The sequence below is a fragment of the Haliotis cracherodii genome, unplaced genomic scaffold (genome assembly GCF_022045235.1).
Source record: "Haliotis cracherodii isolate W230 unplaced genomic scaffold, xgHalCrac1.p SCAF_14, whole genome shotgun sequence".
NCBI classification, from domain to species: Eukaryota; Metazoa; Mollusca; class Gastropoda; order Lepetellida; family Haliotidae; genus Haliotis; species Haliotis cracherodii.
The window spans coordinates 6437746-6456379 of NW_027266269.1; the positions used below are offsets into that span (position 1 = coordinate 6437746).

The window sequence follows — 18634 nt, forward strand, 5'->3', positions numbered from 1 at the left end:
TGTATTAAATTTATGCTTAAACGCTTTGCACAAAACACAACTAGGCAAGTACACAATCCAGCAAATATTATATATTTAATTGACGTCAACACCATTACTACTCATCACTTAACATATATACAACACTTAAACATTATACTGCCCTTTAGATTTGTTTATTCCTGAGACGTGCTCTGATTGTTGTGAAGTGCAATGGCTGACGTGCAAGTAGCTTTTAGTATTTTAAAACAAGCCCATCAACACAAACGGCCGCGCAAGACCAGGAACATAAGACAGGCAATGACACAACACAACCTGCCACCCCTTATACCCGTAGTAGACGTGACAAAGATGCAAAAATGAATATATTCAAACGTTTAAAGATGATACTACTAGAGGTAAAACAATAAACAATCACAACTCTTAAAGCAACCTGAAATGACCACAAGCTCTATAGTTGATTATTCAATATTTCCATATTCATACGATTCTGACTATACCATTGGTATGCGTTTATGAATCACAAATAGTTATAATACCAAGGTGTATAGTATTGAAGTGACAATAAAACTTACAAATGGAATTAAATGAATATCCGATTTATTCCTGTACAGTAAAATTTTAATGTTTTTTAAGCTAAAGAAATAAAACAAATGATGACACCAGATAGTATCAAAACGATTTTTCAAGAAACAGACATTCAAACAATGAGCAAAGTTTTGCCAACTGTTCACGGTATAATAATGAATGTGCTGTATTCAAATCAAGCCAAACATATCTTATCTTTATTGATTCGCTTTCAAAAGGAAAATGGTGGGACGCAAATAGTTTTTCAGGTCACATAAACACTTTCGCACAACCCTAACAAGTCCTATACAACCTGCTGTTGATTGACACATGTGAATACCTACATGACAGAACATGATCTGTGATAACACTATGAGTGAGTAAAAAACGTCACAAACCAGTATTTCATTGAAAACCTGTGTGAACGTTTACGTCTTTGTATGAAACACTGTGTCGATATAATATAATAATATATGAAAAACTGTCCCTCTGAAGTCCAGCTTTGGAAACACACTCGCACCTCAATGCTGTTTAAACGTATTCTGTGTAGCTTAACCGCGGTTGTAACGGAGCTTTCAAACATAATGTTGTTGTGGCTCTACTGCTGACACAAATTGTCCGTGAAGAAATAAAGTCACCACCTTCTTTGAAAGACAAGCACGGCCAAAGGAACTGAAACCGTCATGACTAATAGCTTCACCTTCATCTTGATAGCTTTTGTCCTCGGTAAGTTCTTGTGTTTTTAACAACATTAATAGTGCTATGATGGCAGTGTGGGTATATAACACTATGAATAGTGTTATGGTATCGGTGTGTGGTATATAACCGCATGAATAGTGCTATGATATTGGTGCATGGTAGTATTAACCAGTATGAATAGTTCTATGATATCGGTGTATGGTATATAACAGTATGAATAGTTCTATGGTATTGGTGTATGGTATATAACAGTATGAATAGTGCAATGATGTCTGATGTGAGGATCCTACACATTACTTCTGTTCATGTCGCATCTACTGCAATCTTCGGAACAATATGTACTACTATATACAGGGATATGACTTTGATTCAGTATTATATGGACATGCTACAAAATCTACTGATACTAACCTTGCTATTGTACAAACTGTCCATTTGTTTATTGCAAAATCAAAAAGATTTAACATTTAAATATGTCTTCTTTACGATTACATCAATCAAATAGTTTTTTGTATGTGTGATATGCTGGTATGCTGGCACGTAGAGGTATAGGAGTACAAGCATATATGGGTATACTCACATGTACATGGATGCACCTGTTTGTTTATATATCGATATATGTATGTGTGTATTTGTGTGTGATTTCTATATTCGCATCATAATATTTGCAACAGCAGGTACAAATAATAGTACTGCGCATGTCAGCTGAGAGAGAAGACGCGTTGTCCACTAGTTCCTGCAAAAATCGACAAAAACTCTACAATCTTGTCAATAACCTGAAAGTTTTATAACCAAAAGCGATATTTAGTAACTTTTTGCTGAGACGGTGACGGCCATTCTGACTCTAAAATCACAGATTTGATGAAAGATGGTCGATGTATGCCTGGATAGAGAATTCGTTCAAACAGTAATGGCGGCTCCCCATGTCATCCCGACAATCGAGGCCCATGAAGTAAGTGACCGTAAACGCCATAGATCACAAGAGTTAAACTGTAATGAAGAAAGTGTTCCTGTTCAAATGATTAAAGACTCAATTGAACATTCTGAACATCAAGAAATTAGTATCGACTCAACACAATGTGATAGCATGAAAAGTCCGTGCAGGCAAGATGACGGCCAAGCAAGTGTAAACAAACAGTGTGATAATGCCAAGGGTGAAGTTATGCTGTTATTTAAATCATTGTCTAATGATAAGAGAGACATGTTTAAAGCAGTGAACGATATAATTACTCAACTTGACTCTAACCTAGAACGGAAGCTAACTCGGACTTTAGAAGATATCATTGACAGGAAATTGAAGGTCACAATTGAAAGCGAAGTCAGTAAAGTGTGCAGGGAATTTAAAGATGAGATAGAAAAGCTAACCGTTCACCTAAGTGACTTAGAAGATTCTTTCAAGGAGAGTGATGTTGTGCCTAAAAATGAGTGTAAATTTGTGATTAAAAATTTGCCAGAAGATCGGAGGGAGAAAGATAACAGCTCTCTCACCAGAAGCAAGGTTGTGAGTCTTATCAAAGACGGACTTGCCCTCCGCGATGTTACCGTCACGTCCGTCGTACGGAGAGAGAGCAGAAATAAGAAGTACCCGGGTGTGATTGTTGCTACCGTTGGGGACCAGGAACAGCTGTCGCAAGTCATGAAGTCAAAGGCGAAGTTAAAGGACCACAGAACATTCGTTAAAACCTACATCGAAAGGGACCTCCCAATTGAACCGAGGAAAGCTGAAGCAAATATGAGGACTTTGTTAAAAGAAATGGCCAAAGATAAACAATATTTCGTGAGGAATGGCCGTGTGATCAAAATTGATAAAGATAGTCAAAATAAACTTAATTAGGGATGTGCCCAACTCGGCTTTTGGAATGTAGGGGGGTGGTCTTGTAAGGACTCTGAAAATGCTGTTTTTAGATCAAATGTTTTAAATGCTTTTAACCTTGATATATTCTCTGTGCGTGAAACGTTTTTAACTGATGATAATGTTTTGATTTTGCCTAATTATACATGGTTAGATAAAAATCGCTCTAGTCGCCAAATATCAGCCAAAAGAGGGTCAGGTAGTGTGGGTATGTTTGTGAAACACGACTTCCTAAAATTGTGTGATGCAACGGTACTTGATGATTCACACAATGATGTTCTGTGGATTAAATTCAGCTCTAAAATAACGGACTGCAAGTTCTGTGTATGTGTTTGTTATTTGCCGCCTGCTGGGTCAACGCGACCTAGTGACGCAGAGGAGGTCTTTCGCGTGCTGCACGAGCAAACGTGTTCATATCAGAATATAGGCCGACTGTACATGTGTTGTGATTTAAATGCGCGGTGCGGGCAACACCCTGATTTTATTGCCCAAGTTGATCATATCCCGCCTCGCAATGTAAACTGACGTCCAAAAGAAACTTTACCAACTGAAAATATAAATTTCAGACAAAAAATTAAAAAAACTTCGATGAAGTCTATCTAAAACACATAACCTAAATACAACAATAGTGTATGCAGAAAATGTTAATCATCCGTTACATGTTTGCGAGATAACACGCGAAAAAGTGAAAAACACGTGCACCACGGACAACTGCAAATGCACGTGCGGGTAAGGGTATAAAACGATTGCAACCGCAAGTCAGACATCAACAGTGATAAAAAAACAAAACAAATGCCACGACTCACAGTCGAACAACGTGAACGAGCCTTGGGTATGGTACAGATGGGAGCCACCCACGCCCATATTGCACGAACCTTCGGTTGCCGTTACAAACTTGATGTAACGTTACAGACAGACAGGGCGGACCGCTGACAGGCCAAGAACAGGCAGACCCAGGGTGACCACGCCCCATGATGACCGGTACTTGCGTAGCTTGCACCTCCGAAATCGCTTCCTGACAGTGACGTCATCGGCGACAAATGCCTTATGTCACAGGGTTAGTCGACAGACAGTGGCCAGGAGACTCAGGGCTCATAGAATCAGGGCTTTTAGACCATACAGAGGACAGCTATTGACAGCGCAACATCGTCGTCTGCGATTGAGAAGGGCCCGGGCTGTACGACGTTGACAACGACGTGACTGGCGCAGGGTTGTCTTCACTGACGAAAGTCGATTCTGTATGTTTAGGGCTGATGGAAGACAACGTGTTTACCGCCGAAGGGGTGAACGAATAGCGACGTGTTGCGTGCAGAGGTCGTACCATATGGTGGAGGGAGTGTCATGGTGTGTGGGGAGGGATCTGTGGGCAGGAGAGGACACCGCTGGTCACCGTTGACTTGACAGCTCAGCGTTACATGGATAACATTCTTCGTCCAGTTGTCCTACCATTTCTCTAACAGCAGCCACGTGGTGTCATTTATCAGCATGACAACGCTAGAGCCCAGACAGCCAGCATTGTCACTAACATCCTTGCAGCCAACAACGTCAACCTCCTGCCGTGGCCTGCATGTTCACCCCACATGTCCCCCATAGAACACCTCTGGGACTTGATGGATCGTCGTTTTCGACAACGACCAAACTCTCCATCCAGCCAACCGGCAAGAACTGATCTTGGCCCTCAAAGAAGAATGGCGTCAAATCCCACGTGACCTCATCAGACGACTGATGAGTTTTTTGAAGAGTTTTTTGAAGAGTTTTTGCGTGTATTGAGGCATTTGGTGGTCACACACGCTACTAATGACTTGTTTTTGAACGTGAGCGTATTCTCCATGATTCTGAAAGCTCGAGTTTTGTACCACACCCAACTTTGGGGGGCTCTGACGTCATTCTCGGTCGCAGTATGATTGTCTTTTTCAGTGTTGATTATGTTGATATATTGATCTTCTCAATGCACTTTACTTCATGCATGTATGTTTTGTTGGTTTTGAGCAAGAGTGATTTCAAACTCTGGTAAAGTTTCTTTTGGACGTCAGTTTAATTGACGAAACTGAGAACGGACATGGAGATTTATTCACGGAATTCCTAACAAGCAGCAGTATGTGCATGTTGAACGGAGGGCTCGGGTACAATGACTTCACACACGTTTCATACAGAAGCAGGTCTGATGTTGACTATGTTGCTGTACCATATGAACAGTTACCATTCTGCTCAGATGTCTCTGTTACTCTACTGTCAACTGTCATGTCGGACATGGATGTACCTCCGTCTGACTAAGTTCCAGATCACAGTGTTCTCACCTGGACGATTCGCATAGAGACGACCCCGGAACCTCTAGAACTAACTGAACAACTTAAGAAGACTCAAAAGCGGAACGACACTAGAAACATCCCAGAGAACTTTTTAAATGACAACAACGCAGACACTAAAATCCACGAATCTATTTGTGCAATGAACGACAACGACATTGATGCAGCGAATAATATACTTACCTCCCTTGTTCACGATGAAATGGACAGTAAGCTCAAACATAAAGTAATACAGCTTGGGCCCTGTGGACAGAAACGGAAAGGAAAAAGAGATAAAGCATTCTGGAATGACAATCTTCAGAATTTATTTCAACAGGAAAGACTTTGGCTTAAATGTAAAGGCAGTAAGCAGGAGAGAGTAAAACTTTAAGAAGAATTCTGCATTCACCGCAGACATTTTGACAAGAACCTAAAGAAAGCTAAACGCAACTATCATCAGAAGAGAAATGATAACCCAAATCAGTTGTTAGAAGACAGTGATAGAGATTTCTGAAGGGAACTGGGTAAAATAGGAAGTGGTAATGAAAGAAAAACGTTTATACCGATGGAAGTCGTACAACAGGGTGGTTCAGTAGCCAGAGATGTGGAGACTGTGGTAAACACTTGGGAGAGCGAATATAAGCAGTTATACAACCCGACTCAGGAAGAACCTTTTACAAATAGTGTACCCAGCAGATTCTCAACACCCGAAGTTCACCTGTACCTGTACTGAACTCTCCGATAACACGTGAAGAAGTAGTTAACGCCGTTAACCGTGCTAAAGTTGGAAAAGCAATGGGATTAGATAATATACCTGCCTCAGTATTGAAGAACAAAGTATGCATAGAACTTATATTCAGAATCATTACCTACTGTTTTGATAACGGAGAAGTGCCTGGTATATGTAATAAAGGAAAAATAAAACCTATACCAAAACCATCAAAGGACACCGACCCACGTGACCCTTTGAGCTACAGACCTCTCACACTATTGTCTATACCATCTAAGATATATGCCGACGTCATAAACTAAGGACTGTGTAAGTACCTAGAAAACCGTGATATGTTAGTTGATGAACAAAATGGGTTTAGAAAAGGACGCTCCTGTGTGTATCATGTGTATAATGTTTTACTATTGTAAACAACAATAAAAAATAAGAAAAAAGAAACATTTACATGTTTTATTGACTTCCAAAAGGCGTTTGATACCGTTAATAGAGATTTGTTGTGGTTTAAGTTCATTGACTATGGTATATTAGGAAATATATTGCAAGCCATACGCTCCCTTCATAATGACGTCACATGTACAGTTCAAGTTCATCAGTGTGAATCAAATGCCTTTCCTGTGAAGAGTGGAGTAAAACAGGGATGTGTATTATCACCAACACGTTTTGCTATTTACATTAATGACCATGCTAATGAACTTAAAGAAAGTAACTGTGGAATAAAGATAGATGATTCAAATGTAGCTTACTGCTTTATGCCGACGATATCGTCCTCTTAAGTCCTGACGCTAAGAGCCTACAAAATCTCATAGATATCCTCCAAGGAAGGAAGCAGAAGTGGAAACTGCGGGTAAATATTAAGAAGACAAACGTTTTACACTTCAGACCTCGGAATACGGAATACGCACAACGGAAGTTTTCATTGTGGTGACAATGACCTAGATTACGCCGACAGTTACCGTTATCTGGGACTCTGGTTGCACGTGCATTGTGATATGTGGCATGCTGTTAGAGAACTCGTGAAGTCTGTGTCACGTGCCCTTGGATATTTAAGCCACAAGTACTTCTCGTGTGGAGATATGCACTATGACGTATTTACTAAGATGTACGACAACATTGTTCAACCAGTCTTGATGTATTGTTCTGGATTATCGGGGATATGTAAATATCTTTCATTCAAGTCCAACGATAATAACACCTGGCTTCAATCCTTGGAAACTTAACCGAAAATGAGAATATACAGAACATTTAAAACAGCTATTTATACTGAGCCTTATGTCCTCCTTCCCCGTTATAAAAGGTTGGTTTAATCATCTTTAAGATGCGGTTCAATGAAGCTCGAGATTGAATTGGGACGTTATTCTAATCCTCCTGTGCCAGTTAACCAACGTTTTTGTAAAAATTGCCCTGGATGTGTAGAAGATGAAACTCACTTTCTTCTCATCTGCTCACTTTAGGATGATATTCGTGTTACCCACCTTCCACAAGTATTTAACTCCACAAATGGCAACTTACATAATAATATTTAACTTGTATATATTCTAAATGATTATAGTATTATAGTATTATTCAACACATGATAGTATGTGCTACAAAATGGCTGTTCGAAGAAAATCGCACTTCCCATAACACCATATATATTTATACTGCTTTTTATATGTTTAAACTCAATTTGTTTTACTATGTATTATGTATGGGTGGCAGAGATACTTTATAGTGTACTTTTATAATAATGTATATGCTTATAACCTGTATCTCCGATGAGACAAAAATAAACAATTTGTCATTGTCATTGTCATTAATCTAAATTTATTTTTTTATGTAGAGTTTACTCTTATTAATTGTTAAAAGTCCCTTGTAGTTAGAGTAGGGAGGTTTAACCTGTTCACCAATCCCATTCCTTTTTTGGAAAATAATATTGTTTAAATCCTATCCATACACAATTTCTGCATGGATTGGGATTGATTTGTGTAAATTGATTATTAAAAGGTTTTATAGGTGTTCAGACAACTAGGCCCATTTACACCTTGCCTATAATAAAGGTTTGCTAAGTAACGAGATAGTTCATAGAGTAGTAAAACTGCAAGACGCTTTAAAATCACCACACACTACTTTAAAAATGGAGACTGATCATGAGCATCGATCCACGCAAATGCATCAACCAAGTCAGCGAGCCTGACCACCCGATCCCGTTTGACGCCTTTTACGACAAGCATAGTCGTCTTTTACGACAAGCATGGGTTGCTGAAGACCTATTCTCTCCCGGATCTTCACGGGCAGTAGAGCCATGTTTTTCCTCTTAGCACCCAGCACCATTTTCAAGACCGTTGAACCGTTTACGCGCTGAAGGTATTCGTGCTAGACGACCAGTTCGAGAATGTCAGTTTGACAGACCTGCATCGTCGGCTGCGACGCCAAAAGCGTCAAGGTCACAAACTGTGGGAATAACTGCCAAGGAGACAAGTTTAGTTTTTTGATGAGTCCAATTTTGTTTCTACACTGGTAGAACAGACCTGGTGAAGGTTCAAGGGAATTTCAAGGCACAATAATACACGCATGAGATTCTTCGGCCTCACGTCCGTCCCATTATGCAACACGCGAACGTCATTTTCGAAAAAGACAACATCCAGGTCCAGCCATGCCAGCAACAACCACAGAACCTCCCGACAGTTGCCACAAGCATTGAAGGAAGAGTAAGTGAACATTGCCCAGGCCAGTCCATGGGACAACAATGCCAGTTAGTGTTGGACTCTAATGGTGGCCATACAAGATATTGAGCACAGATGAACTTAACCTTGGAAATCTACTGTTCCATGTGTGTCAACTGGAACCGGGGTCAATGAGAATGATGTGTGCAAATTTTGAACAATCGATTACCATGTGTTGAATATTTATGATATATAAAATATACAATATAAAATCAGTTTTGAAATCATTTCTCCGTTTTGCAGAGTATATTATACTGTCCATTGTCGACAGGTGTTTCGGTACTGTTATTGTGCATCTTGTGATTGACAAGACATGACAGAAGAACTGCCGATGTGGCTCAATTTTTTTATCAACTATCTTTGTTTGATGATTGAATATTCTAGCATATGCCAGATGTGAGAGAAACATGTATGATTCTGGGTTTATGAAGTGTATTTGTTTCTGTCATAATGGGTATATGTCCCAGATTTGATGAGGTAGTTTTACTGATTGTGTTTGTTGTCTTATCAAAACAACGTCATTTCAAGTTCACCTATCTTACATTAGAGTAGACGATTTCATGCATTGTGCGCGGTTCATTGGTATGTAGGTTTAGGGGGCTATGTGCATAAGGAAGGTGCTGCGGTGAGTTTATTTTCACTTTGCCAGCAGGTCGAGGGGAATCATAACCAAAGGTTGCGTAATTTGAACGCTATAGTCAGTTCCACACTTGATTTTAACTCCGGGTGAGGCCATTCAGCATGGCGGGACTAACTGGCTCTGGGACAAGCCCAGTTTATTACCAGTAGTGAGTGAGCGAGTTGGGTCTAACGCCGCTTTTAACAGTATTCAAGTTATATCGCGGCGTGTCAGCTTAATGTGGGAGGAAAGCCCGAAGTGATGCAGGTCTCAGAGGTTTACCGCTTCGGTGAAACCCACGAGCAAGGGTATGGTGCTGACAAACCTTGAAACATAATCGGGGCGAACCGGGATTCGAACCCACAATCATAGATTTCTGACGTGCCCAAGGGACGCAACTCTGCACAGCGAATCGCGGCGCCTTATACGACTGGGCCACCCGTGCCCCCTTATTACAAGTAAGTGATCTATGTTCACCTGAACTGTTTTTATTCGACGTTTATCATAAGTTGTGAATATATAATTACCAAATAAGAAATAATGTGAGCAAGTCATGGCAATTCTATAAATACTCTTCGGGCCATTGCAAGATGGACGATGCATATGTCTACTTAACTTTGGATAGTTATTCATTCTGTGAAATATGTTCATTGAACTGGAACTGAAACCGAAATATGCAATAGCATATTGAAAATAATAATCCTCTTTGTGAAGTGAAAAGAAAATATATTTCGATGTTTATACATTATTGTCTGTGGCAAATTATTCATTCTGTCAAATATACTGTGCACCTGAAACAGAAAATAACGTAATAGTTTAATAGAAGTGAATAATGTATTGCGTCCAGTAGGGTAACCCTGTGTACAAGTTACATTATGTCTAGGACCCGTGAAGATTCCGGGGTAGAATAGGTTTGGTTTGGTTGGTTTGTTGTTTAACGCCGCACTCAGCAATATTCCAGCTACATAACGGCGGTCTGTAAATAATCGAGTCTGGACCAGACAATCCAGTGATTAATATCATAAGCATCGATCCACGCAATTGGGATTGATGACATGCATCAACCAAGTCAGCGAGCCTGACCACCCGATCCCGTTAGTCGCCTTTTACGACAAGCATAGTCACCTTTTACGGCAAGCATGGGTTGCTGAAGACCTAGTCTTCCCCGGAATCTTCGAGGGTGTGGGTCGAATAGGTCTTCAGCAACCCATACTTGCCGTAAAAGGCGACTATTGCTGAGTGCGGCGTTAAACAACAAACCAACCAACCAATCAACCAACATTTTGTCTAGACCAGTTGCATTCACTTTACCATCAGAGCCTGGAACTAGGTATGGTTTTAATCCACATCATGTTCATGGATTCTGGATTAGCTCGGTCTGCTGGTTTTTATATACTGTTATCCGAGAAGATACAGGTTAGAATGGGTCTTCAGCAACCCACGCTTGTCATAAAAGGCGACTATGCGTGTCGTAAGCGGCGACTAAAGTGATCGGATAGTCAGACTCGCTGTCTTGGTTGATGCGTGTCATCGTATCCCAGTTGCGTAGATCGATGCTCATGGTGGCAATAACTGGATGGCCTGTCCTGACTCGATTATTTACAGCCATAGCTGGAAAATTGCTGATGGCGCTGATAAACAACACACAAACATGTACTCTGTCCAATACTTTGTCTTGTCTTGTCTTGCGGGGCGGTGGGGTAGCCTCGTGGTTGTAACGTTCTCTCGTCAAGCCAATGACCTGAGTTGAATTACAATGTTCAATGGATGTCACCTATTCTCGTGTCTCCCGCCGTGATATTGCTGGAATATTGGTCACTCGCTCACTCACTCACTCACTCACATATATGATATGTAACCCTTCGTTGTCTTATCAAATCATTGTCATGCAGCAGTGATTTGTGTCATTTCAAGTTGACCTCTCTTACATTAGAGTAGACAATTTCATGCATTGTCCGCGGTGCATTGGTATGTAGGTTTAGGGGGCTATGTACATAAGGAAGGTGCTGCGGTGAGTTTATTTTCACTTTGCCAGCAGGTCAAGGGGAATCATAACCAAAGGTTGCGTAATTTGAACGCTATAGTCAGTTCCACACTTGAGTTTTAACTCACTCACATATATGATATCCCTTCTTAGCATGTGTGTATATGTCGGTAAGGGTTGGAAAGGGTTTGTCACTTTTATTCTTGAGTAACACTATTTTAAGAAGGTACATGTTCCCGATATCAGTACTGTTATTGCGTTCTTCCCATACATACATGGCAATCAATAAACTAGAAAATAAAGACAAAAAGAAAACTTTTATGGGCCAAAAACCAATCACATTTACATTCATCTTTTGTGGGGGGTGAACATTTAATGTTTGTTTGAGACATAAAAAAAAATTTCAGTCTGCTTTAACCAATCTCATTAAAAATCTTAGTTCTCGCTATCGCTGAACAAAGATCTGAGGACATCCTATTACGGGTCCTCAGAACGACCTTTCATCCGACCAATCATGAAAGTGACAGGCGGAATTTTTTTTCTAATCATGCAACCTAGAAAACGTTAACACGCGGTATTCCGAACGACAGTTACGGTCCGTACGACTGATTCGTCAAAATTAGCTTTTATCTCTCGCTTCCTTGGGATAAACATTTGAACGGAGAAGGCGTTGCACAGTGCGTGGGAAGCACTGCCATACAATCGCAACCACATATTAGACATTCCGGAATGTTCGATTGTTCAGTTTTCAAAATTTTAATCGAGAACTGTTTCAACATATTTTTCAAACGTAGTTTGAAATGGAAGTCGCCAGGTAAGCTCAAGTGAGTGAGTGCCGTAAAGCTCGAGAAAGCTGCTTTCTAACTAGCTGATGTTGACTTCTTGTTAGTCGTTTCAGTAAAGTTCGCTAAAGGTCGGTCTGACGTGACCCGTAATGGGATGTCCTCAGATCTTTGTTTAGCCGTAGCGAGAACTTAGATCTGATTTTAATGAGATTGTGCATTAACATATTGAATTTCTTATTGAAACATACTTAGATGTATTGGAATCATTTCTTTTTAACATACGGGGACAGGTGGCCCAGTTGTCTAAGGCGCCGCGATTCGCAGTGCAGAGGTGCCATTGATTGTGGGTTCAAATCCCGGTTCTATTGTGTTTCTAGGTTTGTCAGCACCATACCCGTGCTCGTGGGTTTCACCGAAGTGGTAAACGAAGTAAGACGAGTTCTATGGATGAACAACTTCTTTATTACAATTAGTGCGACATTTCGGTGTAGATTCTAACACCTTTATCAAGCAAGTGATGGATAGTGCTAAACAACATAGGTATATGTACTTATAACATCTCCATCAGTCTGCTTGTTGACTCTGTGTTCATTAGTCATCCACTGGCTTCCAATTATCTTTATCAGCTCTCTGTGTCCATCAATCAAGTTACTGTATAAACGTTGATGTTAATAAGTTAGCTGACACGCCGTGATGTAACTTGAATACTGTTAAAAAATACTGTTAAATCCAACTCACTCACTCACTCACTCACTGTTATTAACATAATTGCAAGTGAGATTCGTTCAAGAAGGCAACTGTATGGTCATTTGTAAGGTTCAAGTTAACAAAACCTCAATGACCATATGGGGAAGTGTCCTCATACACTTTGCATTCTTACTCACTGACTGACTCACTCACTTGTCTTGCAGAAAGTCGAGGCCAAAATCATTCTACTTCTGTATCACCAGGTAAGTAGATATGTAGATTGGATGAATTAATTCTGCCCAAGTAATATCACGTCAGGTTCTAGTTCACCTCATTCAAAAGATCGACCAAAATGTTCATAAGACTTACCAATATGACTGTCCGACTGTCAGTAACAGACATGTCTTGTGCAGTGGTGCAGTCAAACTACACAGATGTGACGATATGCCTCATGAAATACAGTAATACCATACAATTGTTTTAGCTATTGACAACGTTGACCATGTCTATGACTATGTGTATTAATTTATGTATTTCCTTGAATGAAAGCAATATCCAATTTGGACATTGTTGATCTGTTTGTTTGAGGTGATTTGAGTGATCAGATAATATGAACTGGTTAAGTGCGTGTCATCTTACGCCAAAGGTGTGTGATGTGCGCGTAATATCAATCACTAGTTTGTCTGGTGTAGAGTCGGTTATTTACAGGCCACCCAAAAAAGGCTGTAATATACCTGAGTGCAGCGTTGAACAACAAACAACACAAGCTTAAAATGCATGTCAGATCAGTGACAATTGCTCAATTAAAACGGATTACCAAGTTAGGGTTTTCATTTGAGTTTTGTTGATTTTTTTACTGTGGGATTAACAAGCACATTAATTAAAACTGTTTGCAGAGACAAGAGGTAGCAAGTGTCTACTAGGATTACGGGACGGAGAAGAATGTCAAACAGGGTGTGTATTAAGTCCGTTAAGATCCGGGGTAGAATAGGTCTTCAGCAACCCATGCTTGGCGTAAAAGGCGACTATGCTTGTCGTTAGAGGCGACAGGCTCCCTGACTTGGTTTTCCGACAACCATTGGATTGTCTGTTCCAGACCGCTGTAATACAGTATATGCCAGAAAATTCAGTTTTGATGAAATATGGTTTGTTTGCTGTTTACGCTGCATTCAGCAATATTCCAACTATATGACCTCGGTCTGTAAATAATCGAGTCTGGACTAGACAATCCGGTGACATCGACCCACGTAATTAGGATACGATGATATACGAGCCTGACCACCCGTTCAAGTTGAAGACCAAGTCTAACCCGGATCTCAACTGTCTTCATCGTATGACAGATAACGAATTCAGGTCGATAGGTAGCCCCCGGAAAGGACATATAAGCGATGACCGTATGAATAGGTACGAAAACCGCAGATTGTGTGACATCTTTCCCCTGTCGACGGTGTAAGATTTTGCACATAATATGAATCACTGGATTGTCTCGTCCACAATCTATCGTTAACGGGATACCATCATACAGCTTAACTATTGCCGAGTGCGTCAATAGACAAATAATGCTACAAAAGTAGATGATTCAAATCATAGCACATATATTAAAATTAATCAAATGACAGATATACACGAACTTAAACTCTGTTTTCTTTTTGACTTAGGAATGCCATCATTATACTCGTCATCATATGCCTTCTGCTCTCGGTGGTGTTTTGTATAATCCCCTGTTGTTGTTGGAGAAGATGTCAGCGAAGACGTTTCTGCCCATGCCGCAGTGAGTACTTTGATTTAAATTGTCATTTTTCATATTTAATACTTTGATTAATATGGTCAATTTTTTGTTGTTGATACTTTGATTGAACTTTGTATACACAGTGCCATTTAGAAAGTGGTCAAATGGCTACATTTTACTAAGAAAGTTTTATCCCAAATATAACATTTCTTACATTTGACCACTTTCTAAATGGCATTGGGTATTTATACTTTTCGGCCATGGGAGCCGTGCGAATTTACACTTGTCAGAGAGGTACCAGTTGTCGGACTTTAATTTTGTGGAAGCCTCGATGGCTGAGTCAACCCAAAAAGTATATGTACTTTACTGACAAAGTGTTATCCCAAATATAACATTTGTTACATTTGATTAAACTTGTCAATATTCATACTTGTATCACCATTGCATTATTTAGTAAAATTACTGTTGCTATTCTCATACATTGACATCATTGATAGGATGGACAGGCTTAAGACTGTCGATATGCAGATGCTGTGATCGTTCCTAATAATATCAATTACTGGATTGTCTGGTCCAGATTTCAATGCTTTAAGCCACCGTAATATACATGCGGCGTTAAATAACAAATATAAGATAATAATAACAAATGGACATTACAAATAACCTACAGCCTATATTCTGAGTTAAATGTAAACAGCATTCGTGGTTATAGGTCTTAAGAGTCCTATTCCAGTACCTCATGTTTGTCGTAAGAACTAACGAAAGAGGCTCAGGTGCCCCATGATCTTACTCACTTAGACTGTGGCGTTCGCTCTGACTGTTAAAGTGAGCAATCCATTTGGGACAGCTGGACAGACAGAGTACCCAAAGGTTAGGTGAAGTTAAATTGGTTTTAACGTCGCATTCAAGAGTATTGCACACATGCAGCAAGCATGCGCGAGTTACCCCTTACAACCAGCATAGGTTGCCGTTACCTATTCTATCCCGGAATTCCAACGGGGAAAGCTGGAACAAGAAAACTACCAAGACACTTGATTTTGTACTTTAATTGCAGGTAATGAAGCTGCACAACCGGGTTCAAGAATAACAGAAGAGTTTGTGGCTTTGAGATTAACTGAGCAATGAAAGAAAGGATTATGTAGGAATGGAGGCGATGATAGTTTATCGTAACGCGGGGATGTTCTGCACTTTAGTTATATAATTTACTTTCTCCATGACTAGCCAGCTAGACATGCTGTGAACATGAAGTAGCTCAATGTATGCAATTATTTTGTGTAATGTGTAACTGAAGCAATTCATGGCATGTACAGGCATTCCTCTTTTAGAATGACAGAAAAACAAGTCAAAGTAACGGTTCAAAAACTTCCTCTTATCGGAACAAAGTGTTAGGTCCCCTTCGTAAAGTGAGTGAGTTGTAGTATCTGAAAATGACGAAAATCTCTCGGCTCCTTTTTATTATATACTCTTAATAAAAGAAAGAAACTTGACATAGATGTAAAACCACTTTTTGCCAAATATCTAAAATAATTACATTTAAATGAGAACCAAATAAGTCAAACAGAAAGATGATGTGTCTATAATTCGCGAAAACACATGCAAAGCACATAAACTTAGCGTTTGGGGGTCAATTTTGCAGCTTCATCCAAACGAAACCGCCTGTAAAAAACCGTGCAGCACAGGATCCTGCATTTAGGCATGCAGGCCCCCCTGCTGAATGGGTATAAAAATCCACATCAACGGCTGTTCATACAGTCCTTATAACGGCAGTAGAGGCGATGACAGAATGCCAAGACTGAATGCAGCTCAACGGAACAACGCCATTGGGATATTACTAGCTGGATCAACTCAGCAAGAAGTGGCCAGGCACTTTGGCATATCCAGACATACAATCTCCGCACTGTGGACCCGATACAACAACACCAAGGTCAGGAAGACCAAGGGTGACAACCCAAGCACAAGATCGATACATCCGGCTGCGACACTTCCGAGACCGCACTACCACAGCCACGTCTACAACCACACAGATCCCTGGGGTACGCAGAATATCAGATCAAACGGTACGCAAGAGACTGAGGGAGGCTGGACTTTTTGCACGAAGACCTGTTCGACGTCATGTATTGACCCCACGTCATCTGGCGGCCGACTGCTTTGGTGCCAACAGAGGGTTAGATAGGCACGTGCAAGGTGGAGAAATGTTATGTTTACTGACGAGTCCCGTTTCCTACACACACGTGCTGATGGGTGCGCACGTGTCTACAGACGTCGGGGTGAACGTTACGCCCCCAACTGTGTGCAGCAGGTTGTCCCATTTGGCGGAGTGTCATGGTATGGGCCGAAATTCATCACGGTGGTAGGACACCTCTCGTGCATGTGGCAGGTGCATTGACAGGTGTGCGTTACAGAGACTTGATCCTACAGATTTACGTTCTTTCTCACGTCAACGTTCATGGCGGACAGTTCCAGCAGGACAACGCTCGACCGCATATTGCTCGTGTTTGTCAGGACTTCTTACAGCACAACAACATTCAGACATTACCTTGGCCAGCCCGGTCACCAGATTTGTCCCCGATTGAGCATCTGTGGGACGAGTTGGAACGACGCGTTCGCAGAAGGAATCCACCACCCCAAACAATTCTGGCGCTTCTTGAAGCACTTCAGCATAAATGGCAGCACATCCAACAGCGTGTTATTGACAACTTGATTGCATCTATGGGTCGTCGGTGTCAGCGATGATTGATGCACGTGGTGGGCATAACCGATACTGACATTTTCTGTACCCCTGTGACATTAACTGTACCATGTACGTGTGTCTGTCAAGGTGACACGATTAATGTTTTAAACACTGTGTACATTGATCTTCAAACAGTGTTTCAATTATGGTTTCTGTGTCCTATTTTGAAACAATCGCATTATATTACATTTTAAAAGTCAGTGACAAGTTTCTTTTTTTAAGAGTATATTTATCGCACAACCAGATTCGTTGCAACCAACAGATGAGACTCGAAAAAGGCAGAAGCATTTGTCATCAAAGTGTACAATCCAGCATCTACTGCAATGTTGGAAACCAAGAGAAGATGTGGACGTCTACTGAGGATGTCATGGAACCCATCCCAATGACTCAGGAACGAATGCTAGAAAGGTGTTTAGAATTGCTTACCTGTAAATGCCAGTAAGCAGATGTGCAAATTGGTTTTTAGGGGGTGGGGTAACATTGTATACACATCTCAGCCCCTATTTAAAATATTTACATTTTGTTGTCTGTATAGTTACAATGATATGCAGTTACAGTGGTTTTATTACCAAAATTGTACCTACTCACAAGATTTGAAAAAGAATTAGAATAACAGTTAATTGCCAACATTCATATAACCGAGCTTGTTAGATGTAATCAAAGATAGTTTAATGGCATAATAAAAATGTTAGAGTCAATTTTGTCACATTATGCATTTTTCATTTAATTTATGTCATTATGACCCCTTGAAAATTCACGCACCCTCTTGCAGGCTTACTACCCAAAGAAAATTGTGAACAGGTGAGGTGGGGTGAGGTGAAATGAGGTTTAACGTCCCGTCCAAGATTATTGCACTTATATTTCCATGTGCATGCACGTGTGTGTGTGTGTGTGTGTGTGTGTGTGTGTGTGTGTGTGTGTGTGTTTGTACTAGTCCGGACTGATGCTGATTTATAGTGCTAGCACACTGAGATACCATGCCGCAGTTTAACATGAATACCCTACTCAGACACAGTATACTGGCTACGGGCCGACCAGTCCTTGTTTTAGCCCCTTAATGCCGAGCGCCAGACAGGGTAACAACAAGTACCATCTTTAAACGTCTTTTGGTATGACCCAGCCGGGGTTACCCCGGACCTTCCGCTCTCCAGGTGGACGCTCTACCCCTAGACCACGGAGACGGTTACTATTATATGTTAGCATCACAACATTAATTGTTTGGTCAAAGAACTTGGTATAAATGACATATCAAACAATGCCACATATAAGGCAAGTGTGTTAACTG

The 18634-nt window shown here is 40.6% G+C and overlaps 1 protein-coding gene across 2 annotated transcripts; it reads left to right on the forward strand.

Moving 5' to 3' along the window:
• Positions 1-1148: 1148 nt before the first annotated feature.
• On the forward strand, positions 1149-17958 carry LOC139460988 (uncharacterized). Of its 2 annotated transcripts, XM_071242449.1 has the most exons (5): positions 1149-1272; positions 13114-13152; positions 13786-13843; positions 14548-14660; positions 15673-17958. In XM_071242449.1, the coding sequence occupies exons 1-5, from the start codon at positions 1230-1232 to the stop codon at positions 15741-15743; spliced, it is 324 nt and encodes a 107-aa protein (XP_071098550.1). In that variant the 5' UTR covers positions 1149-1229; the 3' UTR covers positions 15744-17958. The 2 variants fall into 2 exon arrangements, 1 of the variants encoding a protein (XP_071098550.1); XR_011652861.1 differs by lacking the exon at positions 13114-13152.
• The last annotated feature ends 676 nt before the right edge of the window (positions 17959-18634 follow it).